The sequence below is a fragment of the Tachypleus tridentatus genome, chromosome 7 (assembly GCF_004210375.1).
Source record: "Tachypleus tridentatus isolate NWPU-2018 chromosome 7, ASM421037v1, whole genome shotgun sequence".
NCBI classification, from domain to species: Eukaryota; Metazoa; Arthropoda; class Merostomata; order Xiphosura; family Limulidae; genus Tachypleus; species Tachypleus tridentatus.
In genome coordinates this window covers 98499673-98520502 of record NC_134831.1, presented here as the reverse complement: position 1 = coordinate 98520502, position 20830 = coordinate 98499673, and the positions used below count along the sequence as shown (strand labels likewise).

The 20830-nt window shown below is 34.2% G+C and overlaps 1 protein-coding gene across 1 annotated transcript; it reads right to left on the bottom strand.

The window, feature by feature from the left end:
• Positions 1 to 427: 427 nt before the first annotated feature.
• On the bottom strand, positions 428 to 8185 carry LOC143258067 (uncharacterized). The gene is made up of 2 exons (XM_076517089.1): positions 7113 to 8185; positions 428 to 1394 (listed from the first exon to the last, which is right to left on the bottom strand). Exons 1-2 carry the CDS (start codon positions 7528 to 7530, stop codon positions 1132 to 1134), a joined length of 681 nt encoding a protein of 226 aa, XP_076373204.1. The 5' UTR covers positions 7531 to 8185; the 3' UTR covers positions 428 to 1131.
• Positions 8186 to 20830: the final 12645 nt, after the last annotated feature.

The following is a 20830-nucleotide window of genomic DNA, read 5'->3' as shown; positions in this document are numbered from 1 at the left end:
TAGAATTTCGTATAAAGCTACAAGAGGGCTATTTGCACGTAGCCGTCCCTAATTTAGCAATTAAAGAGTAGAGGGAATAGCCGCTAGTCATCACCACCCACCGCCAACTCTTGGGCTACTCTTTTACCAAGGAATAGTGGGATTGACAGTCACTTATAACGCCCATAACGCTGAAAGGGCGAGCATGTTTGGCTGAATGGGGATTCGAACCCTCGGCCAACAGAAAACAAGTCGAGCACCCTAACTACTAGTCCATAAAGGATGTGAACGTGGTGTTTGTAATTTGTTGTTGTTTTCATATTGTTTAATTAAAGTTTTTACGTGAATAATTTCTTATTACTTAAGCATAAATATTATGTTATATAAATGTTTTCGGTAGTAAGATATTTTGATATTCAAGATTCAAGTGTGATTAGATTTTGCCCTTTTATTGACAACATAAATACATACAATACAACACTACACAGATTTGACAGTGAATGCTATTGAGATAAGACGTCACGTGCCGATACTGGGCTAAACTCATGTATAAGCCACACCTCAACACAAAGTTCATATTTTAGTATTACACAACCGTTCTACAGAGTTGTTTGGAGTAATTCGATAGCAATAGAATATTTGGAATCCTTTCTCCTCTCTTCAGAAAACGGTTTGTGGACGACTTTTCGGATTTCATCTCGAATCCTTCTTCAGACCTGATAACTAAACATGGAGCCCAAAACATTCTCCAAGATTCGTTTCCCAGTTAACTACAAGAACCTTTTGAAGTACGTCCACTGCCCCAATTTTCAGTGAAAGAAGATCGTTGATAGATTCAATTTTATACAATGTAAAACGACAGACCTAAGATGTTGTTTATCTCTTCCTGCGTGTTTTTCTAATCCACAAACCACAGGCAAAAACAAATAGTTCTGTTCAACCACAGGCAAAAACAAATAGTTCTGTTCAACCACAGGCAAAAACAAATAGTTCTGTTCAACCACAGGCAAAACAAATAGTTCTGTTCCAAAGTAAAATTACTTCACAGTTGTCTTAAATTTGAAATATTTTCATATACCTTGTACTTGAACTAATTATCGTCTCTGCTTGGTTTCATTCTTTGACACAAATAATAATTATACATCGATAACTTTATGGTGAAAGTTTATTGTCCCAGTTCTTTAAGAAAGATTTGTACTTTACATAGCAAGGCCTGTAAATATTATAGGAAGAATATCTCGCCAGCAAGGGGCAATAATACCCCAATATATTTCCCATAATAGCCATCATGTAAGCCCAACCAAGTCGACAGGTAACTGGATCGAAAACATCGGAACGCGGCCCACAGTGTAAACGTACAAAATACGTTGTCAGGACTAAAGGGTAGATCAGCAGCGCCACGGTCTGGAACAAAGCTAGAAATAAAAATCATATATGAAATTACGAAATACACACACACACGTATATATATATATATACAACAGCCACATTATTACAGTTCAAGTAATAATTATAACTCATTTCATTTAAACTACTGAGACTTTAAAGACTTTAGTTCTAAAATTATAATTTAATTACTGTTACCACAAAACACATAGAAAACAATGGAAAAAGAATCCATCAAAGTCGAAAATATATTAGATTATCAACAGTATGCTATATTGGAATATTCTAAAATTCCAATTTTAATTCCGCTAAGAATTCCCTAAACACATTACCTTTCGCCAATATGGTGTCATGAACTCAGTGGTATAAGTTATCGATAAAATATGTAATCACTTCAGTGTTATAGTTTTATTGTGTGGTGGCACTAACCAAGATACTGAAAAAAATACGTACAGTTTATTTCATTTTTGTTAACCATTTGTTTTGTATATTTGTGGTTATTCTATACAATATACAACAAAAACAATTATCTTAATTGGTGGCTATGTCTGTTCTGTGCAGTAATTCACAATACCAAACAAGAAACAAACTCGATACATTAATTTAAGGTACATTTTTATTAATATTTTAATTGTGTTTTAAAACAGTATATAAAAGTAAGTAACCGAATAATTTATTATCAGTGTATACAAGTAATTATTGTTTGGTTTATCAATTTGTTAACAAAATATACAAATAAGTGATCCTTGGTTGAATAATTTTTGTAAACAGTGTATACAGGTAATTATTATTTGGTTTATTAATTTGTTAACAATATATACAAAAGTGATCCTTGGTTGAATAATTTTTGTAAACAGTGTATACAGGTAATTATTATTTGGTTTATTAATTTGTTAACAATATATACAAATAAGTGATCCTTGGTTGAATAATTTTTGTAAACAGTGTATACAGGTAATTATTGTTTGGTTTATTAATTTGTTAACAATCTATACAAAAGTGATCCTTGGTTGAATAATTTTTGTAAACAGTGTATACAGGTAATTATTGTTTGGTTTATTAATGTGTTAACAATATATACAAAAGTGATCCTTGGTTGAATAATTTTTGTAAAGAGTGTATACAGGTAATTATTATTTGGTTTATGAATTTGTTAACAATATATACAAATAAGTGATCCTTGGTTGAATAATTTATTAACAGTGTATACAGGTAATTATTATTTGGTTTATTAATTTGTTAACAATATATACAAAAGTGATCCTTGGTTGAATAATTTTTGTAAACAGTGTATACAGGTAATTATTATTTGGTTTATTAATGTGTTAACAATATATACAAAAGTGATCCTTGGTTGAATAATTTTTGTAAACAGTGTATACAGGTAATTATTATTTGTTTTATTAATTTGTTAACAATATATACTAAAGTGATCCTTGGTTGAATAATTTATTAACAGTGTATACAAGTAATTATTATTTGGTTGGATGTCTACTTTATGATCCAGTGTCACTTCCGATTTGTTTCCTTGATTTTATCATTATTTGTTCCTGTTTTCTCATCATAACATAAATAATTTACTTGGTGAGATAGAGCCATCTGTCGTAAACATTAATAATTACAAGACAGGGTAATAAAAGACGATATAACAGCGATCTCTATGACAAGAGTTATAAATGGTTTCGTATTACTGTCATTATCGGAACACGTGATACTGAACGAAGGAAGAGTATGTTTTGTAAAGATAAAAATCGAAAGAATCAATATTTGAGCCTAATTAATACATATTGCTTTGAAAAACTCAAAGTGTTATAAATTTACGGGGGCGTTCTTACGAAATAAATAAAGATTACCATTCAATATATTTTTTAATACTATCACAAAAAATAAACCTATGAAACACATTACATCTTCACAAATAGCGAGTTATCAGTTTGTACATTCTTGTTCAGTATGAAATAGTTTCCTATAATTCTTCTGTTGTGTTTATTTTTATAAATTTTGCAGTTCAAGTGTGACCACTCAAAACCTGACTCCGCGTATTCTTTCGTTAGGGTGAACGGAAATGTTACCATAAATGAAAAAAAAAAAATGATGCTAAGAGAATATAAAGCAGCTTAAACATTTAAAATTTTGATCTGATTTAAGAACTCATTATTTTTTAAATACAAATAAGTTTTAGAGTAAGTAAAATCCATAAATTAATAAACACCTGTCACATGGGATCATTCATAACGACTTCCGGTGGACTCAGCAGATAGCCCGATGTGGCTTTTCTATAAAACACACACACGCATAACAACTTTAACTTTTCGTAAGTTAGTACAACATCTGATGACTGACAATGAAATTCCATTAATTATCGAACTTGGGACAAAACTACACAAAGGGCTATCTGCGCTTTTGGTTTGTTTGAAGTTAAGTACAAAAACTACAAAAAGGGCTTTCTGCGCTTTTGGTCTGTTTGAAGTTAAGTACAAAACTTCAAAAAGGGCTTTCTGCGCTTTTGGTCTGTTTAAAGTTAAGTACAAAACTACACAAAGCGCTTTCTGTGCTTTTGGTCTGTTTGAAGTTAAGTACAAAACTACACAAAGGGCTATCTGCGCTTTTGGTCTGTTTGAAGTTAAGTACTTATCTACGCTTTTGGTCTGTTTGAAGTTAAGTACAAAACTACACAAAGGGCTATCTGCGCTTTTGGTCTGTTTGAAGTTAAGTACAAAACTACACAAAGCGCTATCTACGCTTTTGGTCTGTTTGAAGATAAGTACAAAACTACACAAAGGGCTATTTGCGCTTTTCGTCTGTTTGAGTTAAGTACAAAACTACACAAAGGGCTATCTGCGCTTTTGGTCTGTTTAAAGTTAAGTGCAAAACTACCCAAAGGGCTATTTGCGCTTTTCGTCTGTTTGAGTTAAGTACAAAACTACACAAAGGGCTATCTGCGCTTTTGGTCTGTTTGAAGTTAAGTACAAAACTACACAAAGTGCTATCTACGCTTTTGGTCTATCGAAACCCAGTTTCTTGCGTTGTAAGCCCCCAAGCATACCACTTTACCAACAGCGGGTATCGAAACCCAGTTTCTAGGAGTATAAACCAGCAGACATACCGCTGTGCCACTGCGAGGGAGCACTTAAGATAGCCCTAATAGAAATCATTTAACAACGATTGTTTTAGTAACATATTATTGAAATCATTAGGTTTTCGTATTTAATCACGAATATTTTAGCGATAAAATTAATTAAAAGAAACTACGAGAATATTGAGGGCTAACTGTCATATTTTAATTTTTGGTTCCAGTGAAAAGTTAAAAGAACAGTGAACCTGCAGAATCAGCGTCGAAATGAGTTTGATGTAAGAATCGCGTCGTTCGGCTCCTGAAGAAACGGACAATTTCTTCCAATTATTAAAATAAACATCAATTTATACCCAAAATAAAATCGCATGCGCACGAGGAATCACGTGAGACCCTACTGCCGAACTTATTTTCCCTTACACCAAATATTATTGCTATTAACTATTTGAAAAGTTGTGCCGTTTTATATTGTTCTCAATATATGTTTCACTCAGAGTTGTTGTCAAATTTCAATTTTGGATCTAATTATTTACTAATCAACAGGGTAATTAAAATTATATATTTACATGAAAGAGTTTGTTTGTTTGTTTTTGAATTTCGCGCAAAGCTACTCGAGGGCTATCTGTGCTAGTCGTCCCTAATTTAGCAGTGTAAGACTAGAGGAAGACAGATGGTCATCACCACCCACCGCCAACTCTTGGGCTACTCTTTTACCAATGAATAGTGGGATTAACCGTCACATTATAACGCCCCCACGGCTGAAAGGACGAGCATGTTTGGTGCGACCGGGATTCGAACCCGCGCCCCTCGGATTACGAGTCGAACGCCTTAACACACTTGGCCATCCCGGGCCCACATGAAAGAGTGCCTGCATAGTGAACAATTATTACATTTTAGTTGTGGAGTTCACCTTGTTAAACAGTTGCAAAATCCAACAAATATATTAAATAATATTGTCAGTCCTGATTGATCAAAACTAAACGGTATGTGGTGTACTTAATTACATATATTAACTGGACCCGTACTCAGCAACGGTATGTGGTGTACTTAATTACATATATTAACTGAACCCGCACTCAGCAACGGTATCTGGTGTACTTAATTGCATATATTAACTGGACCCGTACTCAGCAACGGTATGTGGTGTACTTAATTACATATATTAACTGGACCCGTACTCAGCAACGGTATGTGGTGTACTTAATTACATATATTAACTGGACTCGCACTCAGCAATGGTATGTGGTGTACTTAATTACATACATTAACTGGACCCGTACTCAGCAACGGTATGTAGTGTACTTAATTACATATATTAACTGGACCCGTACTCAGCAACGGTATGTGGTGTACTTAATTACATATATTAACTGGACCCGTACTCAGCAACGGTATGTGGTGTACTTAATTACATATATTAACTGGACCCGCACTCAGCAACGGTATCCGGTGTACTTAATTACATATATTAACAGGACCCGCACTCAGCAACGGTATGTGGTGTACTTAATTACATATATTAACTGGACCCGTACTCAGCAACGGTATGTGGTGTACTTAATTACATATATTAACTGGACCCGCACTCAGCAACGATATCCGGTGTACTTAATTACATATATTAACAGGACCCGCACTCAGCAACGGTATGTGGTGTACTTAATTACATATATTAACAGGACCCGTACTCAGCAACGGTATGTGGTGTACTTAATTACATATATTAACTGGACCCGTACTCAGCAGAGTGTCATTCAAATTTGATTATATTCTGTCCCAAACATAGACGGAAAATACGTTCGTTTGTCTGTTGTTGCCAACGGACACTGACCATTATTACTGGCAGGACAGTGATGAATAATATTCTACACAAGACCACCATATTTCATCAAAATCTGAACTTTTTTGGCTGAGCTTTAGAACAAAAATAGTGTGAAAGAAATGTATCTTCATGTTAATAGATAGGAGTTTTTTTTGAATTTTTTGTGATCCTTCAAGAATTAACCATTTCTATGTCGAGTTAAAATTTAAATGTATACCAACTTTGTCCAAATCCATTTCGCCGTTTTCGAAAATCTTACTGAGAAATACACATACAGGGGGTTAAAAATATAACCTTTGTCACCTTCGGTGTCAACTATATCATTTCCATAATTGTGTGTGTCAACTATATCATTTCTATAATTGTGTGTGTCAACTATATCATTTCTATAGTTGTGTGTGTCAACTATATCATTTCTATAATTGTGTGTGTCAACTATATCATTTCTATAATTGTGTGTGTCAACTATATCATTTCTATAATTGTGTGTGTCAACTATATCATTTCCATAATTGTGTGTGTCAACTATATCATTTCTATAATTGTGTGTGTCAACTATATCATTTCCATAATTGTGTGTGTCAACTATATCATTTCTATAATTGTGTGTGTCAACTATATCATTTCTATAATTGTGTGTGTCAACTATATCATTTCGAAACACTTTGAATTAACAGCTACATAACACAGTAGTTTTTTTATAAATTAATGTAAAATATTAATCATACCCCACAATCCATTTGTCAGCACTAAACTACATATACATCATAAATATAAAACATTAGTTGAAGATATACACATAAAAGGAGGTCGGATAACGGGTAATATAAAAATCTAAATGTATAATCTCACCAGCTGTTAGCTGTATATATCCAATGTAGACCGTAATATTCTGTCGTCGTCTTTGTCCAAGCGCAAAAAAACTAAACACCATCATCACAACACAACACCCCGACAACACACACCCGCCTGTATACAAAACGAAAGCCATATGCCAGGATGAAGAAGGAAAATTCCCGCCGAAACTGTGGCACGGAGTTTGTCGCCAACGGTAACAAACACTCGTGAGGCCTAGCACGTAAAGGATAGAATCTCGTTCGTAGTGAAGATACTTATCGTTTACGGGGTCAGTTCGGACATACCATTCAGGCTGGACGGAACTTATGGTACAAAGCATACTGACCACACACGACAACAGTAGCCAAACAATGGACACCGGCCACGAAGTACGAACCGCCTCAATGGGCACAGTAATCTCGACTTGATTCATTTTGAATCGAAAGAGTGATGAACTTTTACCATCGTCCGGCGAAGTCTAAACTTAGGATTTAATGCATTGTCCAATCTCTACTAAATCCTTCCGTTTTTCCTTTAACAGTTGCTACACTGTCATACTTCTGCGGTTCACGTTGTTTGTTGGTTTTGTAATGTTAAGACTTAAACACGTGAGAATAATTAATTAATAATTAACATACATATTTGAAGAGTTTATTGAATGCCTTGTCAAAATTTTAAAAAAACTTATGCAAGGCTTCGAAAATAACAGCACGAGCAAAGAGCAGCTATAACAGAACGACGCCTGGTTTTATTCTCTTTGGTTTTTGTTAAACAGCTGCTCTATTTCTACTGTCCGACACACTATCACTGTTTCACTGTCGCTAGAAGCAGCTGTTTATGTTCCATTAGTTTCTAATCAACGTTACTTTTTACTGAGAACATCTTCAACCAGACGACACTACCACAGTGTAAAAGTTGTACTTGACTCGTACCTTTTGAGCAGTTCCAATTCCTCCACTGTACGTAACGTCACCAGAACGCGAATTTTGCAATTTGTTCTATATGACGTCACCACTATGCACGTTTAATCAGTACGTATCTACGTAACGTCACCGACACGCATTTTTAATCAGTAGGTACTACATGAAGTCACCAGCACGCGCGTTTAATCTGTACATTCTGTGTAGCATCACCAGCTCGCGGGGTAACTGAGTATATTCTTCGCGACGTCACTAGTACGCGTGTTTAACTAGTACGCTCCATGCGATGTCACAAATACGCGTGTTTCACTAGCAATCTATATGTAACGTCAACATTACGCATGTCTAATCAGAAAGTTCTGCCATGTCACCAGCACGCTTGTTTATCCAGCGTGTTCTAGAAGATATCACCAGAACGCGTGTCTAATTATGTTATATGTGGCGTAATTAATACGCATGTTTAATTATGTTCTATCCGATATCACTAGCACGCGTGTTCAATCAGTACATCCATCTTAGTGATGTTTCTATAAGTATCTTAGGCCCGTTTATTAAGTAACTGTTAACAATCAACGTATTTAATGTGGATATTGTTTCTTTAACTTTTGACAAAATAACCAGCGCAAATAGCCGTCAAGTAGCTTTGGGCGAAATTTACAAACAAACAAACAAAATAACCGTAGCATCACGTAGTTGTGAAACTTATAGTAATGAAACTATAGTATCACCTACTCCTAAAACTTATAACAACGTGATAGTAACATCATTTAGTTGAAAAACTTATATTAATGTGACGACAGTATCACTTACTACTGAAACTTATAACAACGTAACGACAACATCATGTAGTTGTGAAACTTGTAGCAATGTAACGACTGTATCACTTACTCCTGGATCTTATAACAATGTAATGACAACATCATGTAGTTGTGAAACTTATAGCAACGTAACGACTGTATCACTTACTCCTGGATCTTATAACAATGTAATGACAACATCATGTAGTTGTGAAACTTATAGCAACGTAACGACAACATCATGTAGCTGTGAAACTTATATTAATGTAACGACTGTATCACTTACTTCTGAAACTTATAGCAACGTAACGACAACATTATTTAGTTGTTTCAAAGTAAATCACTTGAGGTTCGTCTTGCGATGAAAGTGTGTAGTAATAAGTATGGTTTGTTTTCATGGACGATATAATCCACTCGTAATCTAATCGCAACCTAAGGATAGAGGGTTCGTATCTCGTTACCGTTAGTTGTAGGACATTATAATGTGACTGTTTGAAGTTAAGCAGAAAGCTATACAATGTGACTGTTTGAAGTTAAGCACAAAGCTATACAATGAGTTATCTGTGCTCTGTCTACCACGATTATCGAAACCCGGTTTCTAGGTTGTAATTCCGCAGATATTCCACTGTGCCCCTTGAGGTCGCCACTGTTCGTTGGTGAAATGGCGTTCACTAACTATCTTCTCATTTGAAAACCAGGAACTAACACTGATAGTTCTCTTTAAATAACTTAAATACAACGAACAAAATTCTCTCTTTTATTTCTCTGATATAGTGACCGTTGTAAAATCTGTGTGATCAAATCTTATACGTTTTAGTTTTTATTATATCATTTTCTTTCTTGTCTCATACATCATTTTACCCTATTTTTGTTCTTTTCTTTCAAACGTTATAGTTTCTCATATTATTCTGTGCCTTAGTAATATTGTCCGTTTTTGTTTGTCTTATTCTAATCCGTCTTTATGATTATTTCTTGTTTAACGCATTACTCTGTTACACGTAATGTTATAGTTCTCTATTTATATTTTGTTACGTCATTCTCACGTTTTTCCTTACTCTTGTTTTCTCTTCCACCTCTTACATTTTTACGTTAAATGTTTCATTTCTTCGTATATTTCTATCCTGTCCTACTTTTCACCCTGATATATCTCTGGTAAATGTGTCCCCATTTTCTACAGTATATATATATTTAATTGCTTTGAGGGATTTCTGGTTCTGAACCCAACAACTCCAGACTAAACCATGTATTAATTCAAACCTAAGTGTCACTCTCTACGGTATAAGTTAGTTATGAAGCCACTTTACGACTATTATCTGACGTTTGGAGCAGAGATACGTACTAATACTTAGAATCTTTATTTCGTAGGCTACAAATCACTCTCGTTTCCTATTCTTAAACAAAATATGTGATTACTACAATAATACAACTTAAATTTGTATTGTATTACAAGACCTGGAAAACCGCACGCTTTGTTATATTGTAGTCCCCTTTCTGTTTATCATTAGATTCTTACTCAAATCCTATTATCTTATCCTGATATTTTTCTCATGTTCTTTTATCTTATCTATATTTTTTTCCATAACCCTTATCCCATCCTTCTAGTCTCCCTCGTAAAGTTTTATCTCTTCCTTAAGGGCGTTAAGTGGTTATTTTTCAAACTGTTACTGTTTTTCTACTCTAACTTATATTAATGTGTTTTTCAGTGCCTGGTTTTTCTTATTCGCCATCTTGAAATATTTTCAACTGGTCAGATGCCTCTGTAAAAACGATCTTCCTTATTAAGCATAGTTATTCATGAAACAGTAGATACGTGAAAAATCCCTGACGGAAGTTGTTAACACATATTCCCAACAGGATGCGCTAAATCACGTGTTTAGTGTTTTGACACGTGACTCATACAATACTTTGTTCAATTAAATGAGTGTACACTCAATAAATATTCCTAAAAACCAGAAAACAAACATTTTATGTGTGTGTTTCACTGATTCAAAAATATTTTTATCTCTCTAACAAATTATTATCTAAAGCAATTGTTTAAACAGGTTTCAGTGAATACCTTTCGTTATTAGTAATTCTTCACTAAAATAAAACAACTCTCTAGCAATTACTTATATAAAGTGATCTGGTCTCACTTATAGGCATGAGTAGGGCCCGGCACGGTCAGGTGGGTTAAGGTGTTCCATTTGTAATCTGATGGTCACGGGTTCGAATCCCTTTCGCACCAAACGTGCTCACCGTTTCACCCTCACGGGTGAAACGGCCAATCCCACTATTCGTTGGTAAAAGAGTAGCCCAAGAGTTGGCGGTTGGTGGTGATGACTAGCTGCCTTCCCTCTGGTCTTACACTGCTAATTGAGGGACGACTAGTGCAGATAGCCCTCGAGTAGCTTTGCATGAAGTTCAAACCAAACCACAGGCATGAGCCGAAACTAGAGAAAAACCGAGTCTCTCAATACTTCTTCCCTTCCTTTAAAGGTATTTTTGCAGGTCCTCAAAACCTAACTAATATTGACATACTGTGACCGGGTTTCGATACCCGTGGTGGGCAGATCACAAATAGCCCATTGTGTAGATTTAGCCCATTGTGTAGATTTGTGCTTAATTACAAGAAACGCTTTTATTTCTTTCCAGAACTGATTGTCACGTGCGAATCTTGTTAAAAAATGGTTTGGCTGTTTTAATAAAAAGTGTCAAAATATATCTATCTGTAATTTTATGCTTGAAAGTCACACATCAAAGAAAAAGTTTGATGGTAAAGATGGATAGTATGGATAGTAAGTCACATGTTTTGACTTGTGTAGAGAAAAGAGGGTCACATAACTGGACACTTTCCCATCGTCACATTTCGAAAGTCTGAGGAACGTGGATAACCAAAGCGAACCACGAAATTCCACCCGTTGGCCATTCTAGCTGTAAAAATGGATAGGTTGCAAAGCCACTAGTGATCAAACATACATCAGTTTATTGGAATCAAGGGAACATAGCTGGAACTGACATTCTTCTACACTGTTCATATATGTCACAGCTGAGTTAGAGCCCGTGAATAACAACTAATATTAATATTAAAACACTAGACATTTGTCGAATGTAGCACCCATATGATCTAGCTGTGGAACGAAACACGTGTACCAACAATACGATAACCAGGATAGGTGCTACTTTATACTAGAAAGTGTGACTAATGCCAAGAGGAAACTATCCACACACTTCAACAGTGGTGGGTTTTAAATGGGTCATTAACGTATTATACAAATTATATAAATCTTTCGTGATGACGAGAAACCTACTTGAAGTAAAAATATATTTTCAAGATGGCTGATATGGGTATTAAAACTTTTAATTAAAATAAAGTACAGAACAACATTTCGACCTCTAAGGTCATCTTTAGGTTAACAAAACTAGCCATCTTGAAAATACATATATAAACCTTTACTTTTTTACATCAAATTGTAAATAATACATAAAACGTCTAATAAAAAATCAGATATATTTCGAGGACAGATTAAAATATTATTAAAAATATGAATTGATTATTCAGTAACATTTGGATTAATGTGCATTATTATTCATTTCTGTAAACATGGGCCCTGCATGGCCAGGTGGTTAAGGCACTGGACTCGTAATCTGAGGGTCGCGAGTTCGAATCTCCATAACTCCAAACATGCTCACCCTTTCAGCCATGGGGGCGTTATAATGTGACGGTCAATCCCATTATTCGTTAGTAAAAGAGTAGCTCAAGAGTTGGCGGTAGGTGGTGATGACTAGCTGCCTTCCCTCTAATCTTACACTGCTAAACTAGGGACGGCTAGCGCAGATAGCTCTCGTGTAGCTTTGCGTGAAATTCAAAACAAACCAAATTGTAAACATATTATTAATAAAGTAAAAAATAGAATCAAACTTATTAATTTCTATTTCAAATAAAACCGACATAAATGTTCACAACACTTTACGATAACACACACAACATGTTTTAACTTTTGTTATATTATTTTATTTTTTAAATTCAGTGTAAAACTATAGAGCGCTACCTACACGAACTATCCCTATGTTTGAAATGATACACTAAAGAGAGGGTAGCTATTTAATACCGCTCACTACCAACCTTTAGGCGATTTTAAAAAAAAGATAATTAGGATTGAAAATAATATTAGAACGCCTTATGACTGAAATGCCATTTATATTGGTTGACGGAATTCGAGTCCACGACAGGCAGATGTCGAGTCAAGCGCCCTAACCACTAGGCACGCGTTCTCATCACCAACGATATTGGTTCTATGAAATATACTGCAGCCCCTGTAGAACACTCTCTACCGTCTAACACGTCTCATCTGCAAAATAAGGGATATATAGGGAATTTCTAAAAACATTTTTAATTTCATTGAATAAAAATAACTCTTAACATGCATTTTATACGTTATATAAGAATATATATATTAGATAATAAATAATTCTTTATTAAATAATAAAGTTACCCGTAATTTTAACTCGATACCATTTTATTTTTCTGAACAACAGAAATAACATTCAGTTATTTTGAATTTCACAAACGAAACCCATAACTCATGTACATAAAAATATAATACACAAATATCACAACTTCGTTCTATTATGAATCAGAAAGTGAATATATTTTTTCTTAATATGTTAAAGCAGGTTTTTCTACGCCAGGTAGTTTGCGAGCTATAAACTTGTATGTCCATCCTTCAACTTCGTTCTTTCAAAAACCGTTTATTGGAATCCTAAAGTATGTTTCTAGATTAACATGGTAACACTCACATGCACGTATTGAATCAACTATCTCAGCTGCTCTGATTACCACAGGTACGTTTGGATGAGCAAACCAAAAAAATGCAATTAGGTCGCTTATACTGGTGAAGTTAGATACGGGGTTTGAGTCCGTTTTAGCTTACCATATAGTGTCCTAAATTGATTTAGGTACTTCAAAATATTATATCAACTTATTATTCCATATTCTACTGCAGAGGTTTTAATGATTGTATCACAAGTTACTTTTTCCTTTACCAAAAGTAAAATTGCAAAAAATATAAATTAGACATAATGGCCTAATATTATTCAAACACCTAAATAAATTTAGATTACTATATCGTGAGTTAAAGAGGATCGAAAACCTACATGTGAATATACATTGTTTCTAATAATAAATCTTATATCTTACTAACCATGACAACAGGTTCCTCGTGCAAAAGTGTGTTGTTACTACCAGTACAAACAATACACGAGTGACATCACGTGACGAAAAGCATCTTTTGTTCGTGGGGTGAGTAACAGAGCTTAAATAAACATATAAGCCAGTGTTACTAATGTTTCCCTGCAGCTTGGCTTTACCTGTAGACAGTAATATTTGGATTAAAAGCGTTAACAAAGCATGTATACAAGATTAAATACAATATAAAACAAAAATAATGAAATTAAACAATGTTTCTGGAATTATACCCTGTAACAAATACTGAATTAAAACCAAAACTTAAAACATTCTATGCCACAAAACATTACTTAGCATGAAACTTAATATAAACTTCTATACCTAAATGTTTCATATTAGAACTTAATGGACACCAAATCAGTTAATTTTACGATGTGTACTATGCTAATAAAGAAATTTTATTTCTTCCCATGTGTTTTGTTTTGTTTTTGAATTTCGCGCAAAGCTACTAAAGAGCTAGCCGTCCCTAATTTAGCAGTATAAGACTAGAGGGAAGGCAGCTAGTCATTACCACCTACCGTAAACTCTTGGACTAATCTTTTACCAATGAATAGTGGGATTGACCGTTACATTATAACGCCCCCACGGCTGAAAGGACGAGCATGTTTGGTGTGACGGGGATTCGAACCGGCGACCCTCAGATTATGAGTCGAACGCCTTAACCCACCTGGCCATGCCGGGCTTTCCCATGTGATAATAAACATAAACTATTTTGCTAAGGGCCAGTGGAAGAGTTATTACAGTACAATAGAAGGATTTCTTCTTCACAGTACAGCTTGGTAGAGTCACGAGCTCGACAGAAAGATTTCCAGACGCTTCAAAACAAAACAAGAATACACAGCTCATTCAGTAAGTTTGTTACGGCTTCAGCGAAGCAGTTTCCAAATCTGATTTATTTCGGATAATATCCTATTAAAATATAAGGAAAATACGCATTTCGAGCAGAAGTTCAAGCAGCTATGAATAGAATTTATTTAAGTTATAAGGTTTCGTCAGCTTAGAATGGTTTCTATCGAACTTTACTAACCGAAAACTATATAGTTACTTCACACGACAAAGAACACATTATTGTTTCCGAGAGAGCATATAAAACTAAAGTGTGAGGTTACATCTTGCGGCAAACACAGTACTGCTATCTCACTATACAACATATAACACTAAAGCGTGAGGTTACATCTTGCGGCAAACACAGTACAACATATAACACTAAAGTGTGAGGTTACATCTTGCGGCAAACACAGTACTGCTATCTCACTGTACAACATATAACACTAAAGCGTGAGGTTACATCTTGCGGCAAACACAGTACAACATATAACACTAAAGTGTGAGGTTACATCTTGCGGCAAACACAGTACTGCTATCTCACTGTACAACATATAACACTAAAGCGTGAGGTTACATCTTGCGGCAAACACAGTACTGCCATCTCACTGTACAACTTTTTCCTCAAACAAATTGATAATGAAATATTGAATATTCTAATATCACACGCACGCAGACGCTTAGATTTGTATTTAAATAATGATGTATAACTTACATCGTAATTGAATTAATTAAATAAACAACTTTCATCTGTTTCTCTTTTTACGAACAAATCGCATCCACACTTTTATGGAAATTTCCTTTAAAATGTTAACCTAATTATGAATTTCACTGTACATATTTAGCTGTCGTTTGGAAACTCCTTTCAATTTCACTTGATAACAGCCATGTTTGCTGGGCCCATCTGTCTCAAGAATTAAGTCCCAAGGACCCAAGATTACTCCAAACAACTAAGTCAATTACTTTCTATGGTAATAAATTATCAGATAAAATTAGTTCTTTTAGCTCGTGTGATTCATATTATTAAAAAAACACAATAAAATGTAATTGAAAAACAAACCACAGTTTGATAAATTTAACATCTGAAATCAATGGCTCTCCGAACCGCAATGTAAGTTACCCAAGATAAGGAACTGTCCTTTGGGAGTTTAGGGTTACAGCATTTGTGATCCTATTTATACAACAGCAGAGGGAAATTGCTTTACACACATCAACGTGATTTGTCGAGTGCTACGCTATTCAAGTGAGTACTGCGTTACGCTGTAGAAGTTATCTGCCATGTTTGAGTGTCCTGGGAAACGAAGCATCATATGAGATCATTATAATCTTAATAACAGAGGCGGGAGAGAACGATATCAAGAACTAATTCATATGCAAATCATTCCACAGTTTCATGTTCCACATTATCGCATTGCCCGAACGCACTGTGATATAATAGCTTTGGGACTTCTTTGCATACTTGTAAACCTCCGCACAAGTATCGGACATACAATTAACGTGATGTAGTAGCTTTGGGACTTCTTTACATAGATATGTAAGTTTCCGCACATGTATTGGCCATGCCATTAAATAACCGAATCAGACAGACACTGTGTACAGCAAATAATAAGACAAGTCTAACGAAATGTCATATTCTGGAATAATAAGGCCAAATTTGTAGTTTTGAATAAAGACATTGTCGAGTCATACTTAAACAACTTACATTTGTTATAAATATTAGCAGATTTTATCAAATATTCTGATCAGTTTGTGTTAAACCAAATTCCTTTTGGTGAAATTTGGACAAAATTACAGACACAGACAAAAGTAATTACGTAAAAGATTATTTTGTGAATAATTGTATACACATTAAATAAGTACTATTAATATTATATATTAAATGTGCAAAACGTTTAGCAGGTTTGTTAATATTAGACTTAGCCTTACGTACGTTACGCTAATGCAGTTATAATTTAACAAACAACAAATATAACTGTTTATTTGTTAGTTCACTGCGTTTTCATTTAGCTTTCAGAGTATATTTCTACACTGAATAACACCTTAATGCTTTATTCGGTAGCACAAGGCGAGGCTGATTGGTAGCATGCGCGGACTTTGAATCTTAACAATAACAATTCATGGTTCGTGAATCGTTGTAGCAGAATCTCTTTCTACACTTTGGGAGTGCACTTCCCCTAGTGGCACAGCGGTTTGAAGTTTAATGCATTTTAACTTTCTTCGATATCTTTACTTCAACATGTAATTTTTGGTTCATATGAGCACAATCATATGGTAACTAGGATACTTTAGTTGGAACAACAACATGTCTTCTTTTATCACTCAATCACTGCTACCACTACAGATAAAATTACAGTAGTTCATGGTGGCTGTTTAGGGCCTGGCATGTCCTGGTGGTTAAGACGCTCGCCCTTCCTCCTGTGAGAGCATTATTATGCAATTGTCAATCCCAATATTCGTTGAAAAAAAGAGTAGCCCAAATGTTGGCGTTGAGTGGTGTTAACCAGCTGCCTTCCCTCTAGCCTAGTACTACTAACATAGGGATGGCTAATACAGAAAACCCTCTAGTAGCTTTGCGCGGAATTCTAAACAACTCTGGTGGCTGTTTCAGACGATTTTACTTTTTGTTCATCGGTTTCTTTAGAGTGTTATGTTCTGTAGTGGTACTGTGAAAACGTCAAACAAATAATGTGCTATTGTGTTATGCTTAATATATCACGTTGGTATACTGTTACATGGAAACAAGAAAGTGATGGATTTTGATATAAAATCAATATTGTGCCACGGCGCACTGTGGGAATTTGAAACTATTACAATACCATGTTGCACTGGGAAGTTATTGTATCATGAATAGACCATGACTGGCAGTCGTATTGTAAAACCACTTACAATAGTGCGCCGTCAAAATTGTGAACATTTTGGCTCACAACACAAAGTATTGTTAAGTGCTCTGGTAATGTATAATCAGCAAGATGGTGACTTATTAAATAATAAAACTACATTAAAATATCAAATTATCAAAAAACTTGAAGATAGATAGCTTAGGACGAGTGTGGGTGTCACATTCTCTAATAATTCAATTTGTTTTCATTGGAATTAATATTTTAAGAAATGTAAAACGTTTACGTGTTTTCTTACAAAAATAACACCTTTGCCTTTCGTTACACAAATAACACATGACAAAACTCTTTTCCTTTCATTACACTAATTACACATTACAAAAATCTTTGCCTTTCATTACACCAATAACCCAGATTAAAAATCTTTGCTTTTCATTATACGAATGACATGTAACAAAAAATATTTGCCATTCATTACATAAGTGAAACATGACAAAATATTTTTTTTACATTTCGTTACACGAAGGACATATAAAAATTTATTACACAAATAACACGATAAATATGTTTGCCTTTCGTTATGCAAATAACAGAATAAAAAAAATTTGCCTTTCATTATACAAGTGAAACATGACAAAAATATTTGGCTTTCATAACACAAATCAAACACACTAAAATATTTTTGCCTTAACTTATAAATCTTTGTTATACAAAACTGTATTAAATGATTTTAAATATGGAGACAATAAACTAATGAAATAGTAGGAACAAGCCAGTACACTATTATAAACTAATGAAATAGCAGAAACAAGGAAGTACACGACTATAAACTAATGAAATAGTAAAAACAAGGCACTACACGATTATAAACTAATGAAATAGTAGGAACAAGGCAATACACGATTATAATCTAATGAAATACTAGGAACAAGGCAGTACACGATTATAAACTAATGAAATACTAGGAACAAGGCAGTACACGATTATAATCTAATGAAATACTAGGAACAAGACAGTACACCATTATAAAATAATGAAATACTAGGAACAAGACAGTACACGATTATAATCTAATGAAATACTAGGAACAAGACAGTACACCATTATAAAATAATGAAATACTAGGAACAAGACAGTACACGATTATAATCTAATGAAATACTAGGAACAAGACAGTACACCATTATAAAATAATGAAATACTAGGAACAAGACAGTACACGATTATAATCTAATGAAATACTAGGAACAAGACAGTACACGAAAAAAAAAACTAATGAAATAGTAGGAACAAGACAGTACACGATTATAAACTAATGACAAAGAAGTAACAAGGCAGTACACGATTGTAAACTAATGACATAGTAGGAACATAGCAGTACACGAAAATAAACTAATGAAATAGTAGGAACAAGGCAGTACACGATTGTAAACTAATGAAATACTTGGAACAAGGCAGTACACGATTATAAACTAATGAAATAGTAGGAACAAGGCAGTACACGATTATAAACTAATGAAATAGTAGGAACAAGGCAGTACACGATTATAAACTAAAGAAATAGTAGGAACAAGACAGTACACGGTTATAAACTAATGAAATAGTAGGAACAAGACAGTACACCATTATAAACTAATGAAATAGTAGGAACAAGGCAGTACACGATTATAAACAAATGAAATAGAAGGAACAATGAAGTACACGACTATAAACTAATGAAATAGTAAAAACAAGGCAGTACACGATTATAAATTAATGAAATAGTAGGAACAAAACAGTACACGATTATAATCTAATGAAATACTAGGAACAAGACAGTACACGTTTATAAACTAATGAAATACTAGGAACAAGACAGTACACGGTTATAAACTAATGAAATAGTAGGAACAAGACAGTACACGGTTATAAACTAATGAAATAGTAGAAACAAGACAGTACACCATTATAAACTAATGAAATAGTAGGAACAAAAAGCAGCTTCTGATATCAGTCAATAATTTATAAATTGAAATGTAAAAACAAACGTTTTATCCACTTATTTCTATTTGCTTTCACCTCGCTTTACTAAAGTAACACTAATAATATAACTCCCCTGCTATTTTTATCATTTGATTTCCCTCCTGTTTAGTAACACTAATATTATAACTACCCCTGCTGTTGTTATAATTTGGTTTCCCTCCTGTTCAGTAACAATAATATCATAACAACCTCTGCTGTTCTTATCATTTGGTTATCCTCCTGTATAGTAACACTAATAGGAAAACCACCCCTGCTTTTGTTATCATTTGATTTCCCTCCTGTTTAGTAACATTAATATGAAAACCACCTCTGCTGTTGTTATCATTTGGTTTCCCTCCTGTTTAGTAACACTAATATGATAACCACCTCTGCTGTTGTTATCATTTGGTTTCCCTCCTGTTTAGTAACACTAATATGATAACCACCTCTGCTGTTGTTATCATTTGATTTCCCTCCTGTTTAGTAACACTAATATGATAACCACCTCTGCTGTTGTTATCATTTGATTTCCCTCCTGTTTAGTAACACTAATATGATAACCACCTCTGCTGTTGTTATCATTTGTTTTCCCTCCTGTTTAGTAACACTAATATGATAACCACCTCTGCTGTTGTTATCATTTGATTTCCCTCATCTTTAGTAACACTAATATGATAACCACCTCTGCTGTTGTTATCATTTGGTTTCCTTCCTGTTTAGTAACACTAATATGATAACCACCTATGTGTTGTTATCATTTGATTTCCTTCCTGTTTAGTAACACTAATATGATAACCACCCCTGCTGTTGTTATCATTTGGTTTCCCTCCTGTTTAGTAACACTAATATGATAACCACCTCTGCTGTTGTTATCATTTGGTTTCCCTCCTGTTTAGTAACACTAATATCATAACAACCTCTGCTGTTCTTATCATTTGGTTTTCCTCCTGTTTAGTAACTCTAATATTATAACCACCCCTGCTGTTGTTGTCATTTGATTTCTTTCCTGTTTAGTAACACTAATATGATAACCACCACTGCTGTTGTTATCATTTGGTTTCCCTCCTGTTTAGTAACACTAATATGATAACCACCTCTGCTGTTGTTATCATTTGGTTTCCCTGCTCTT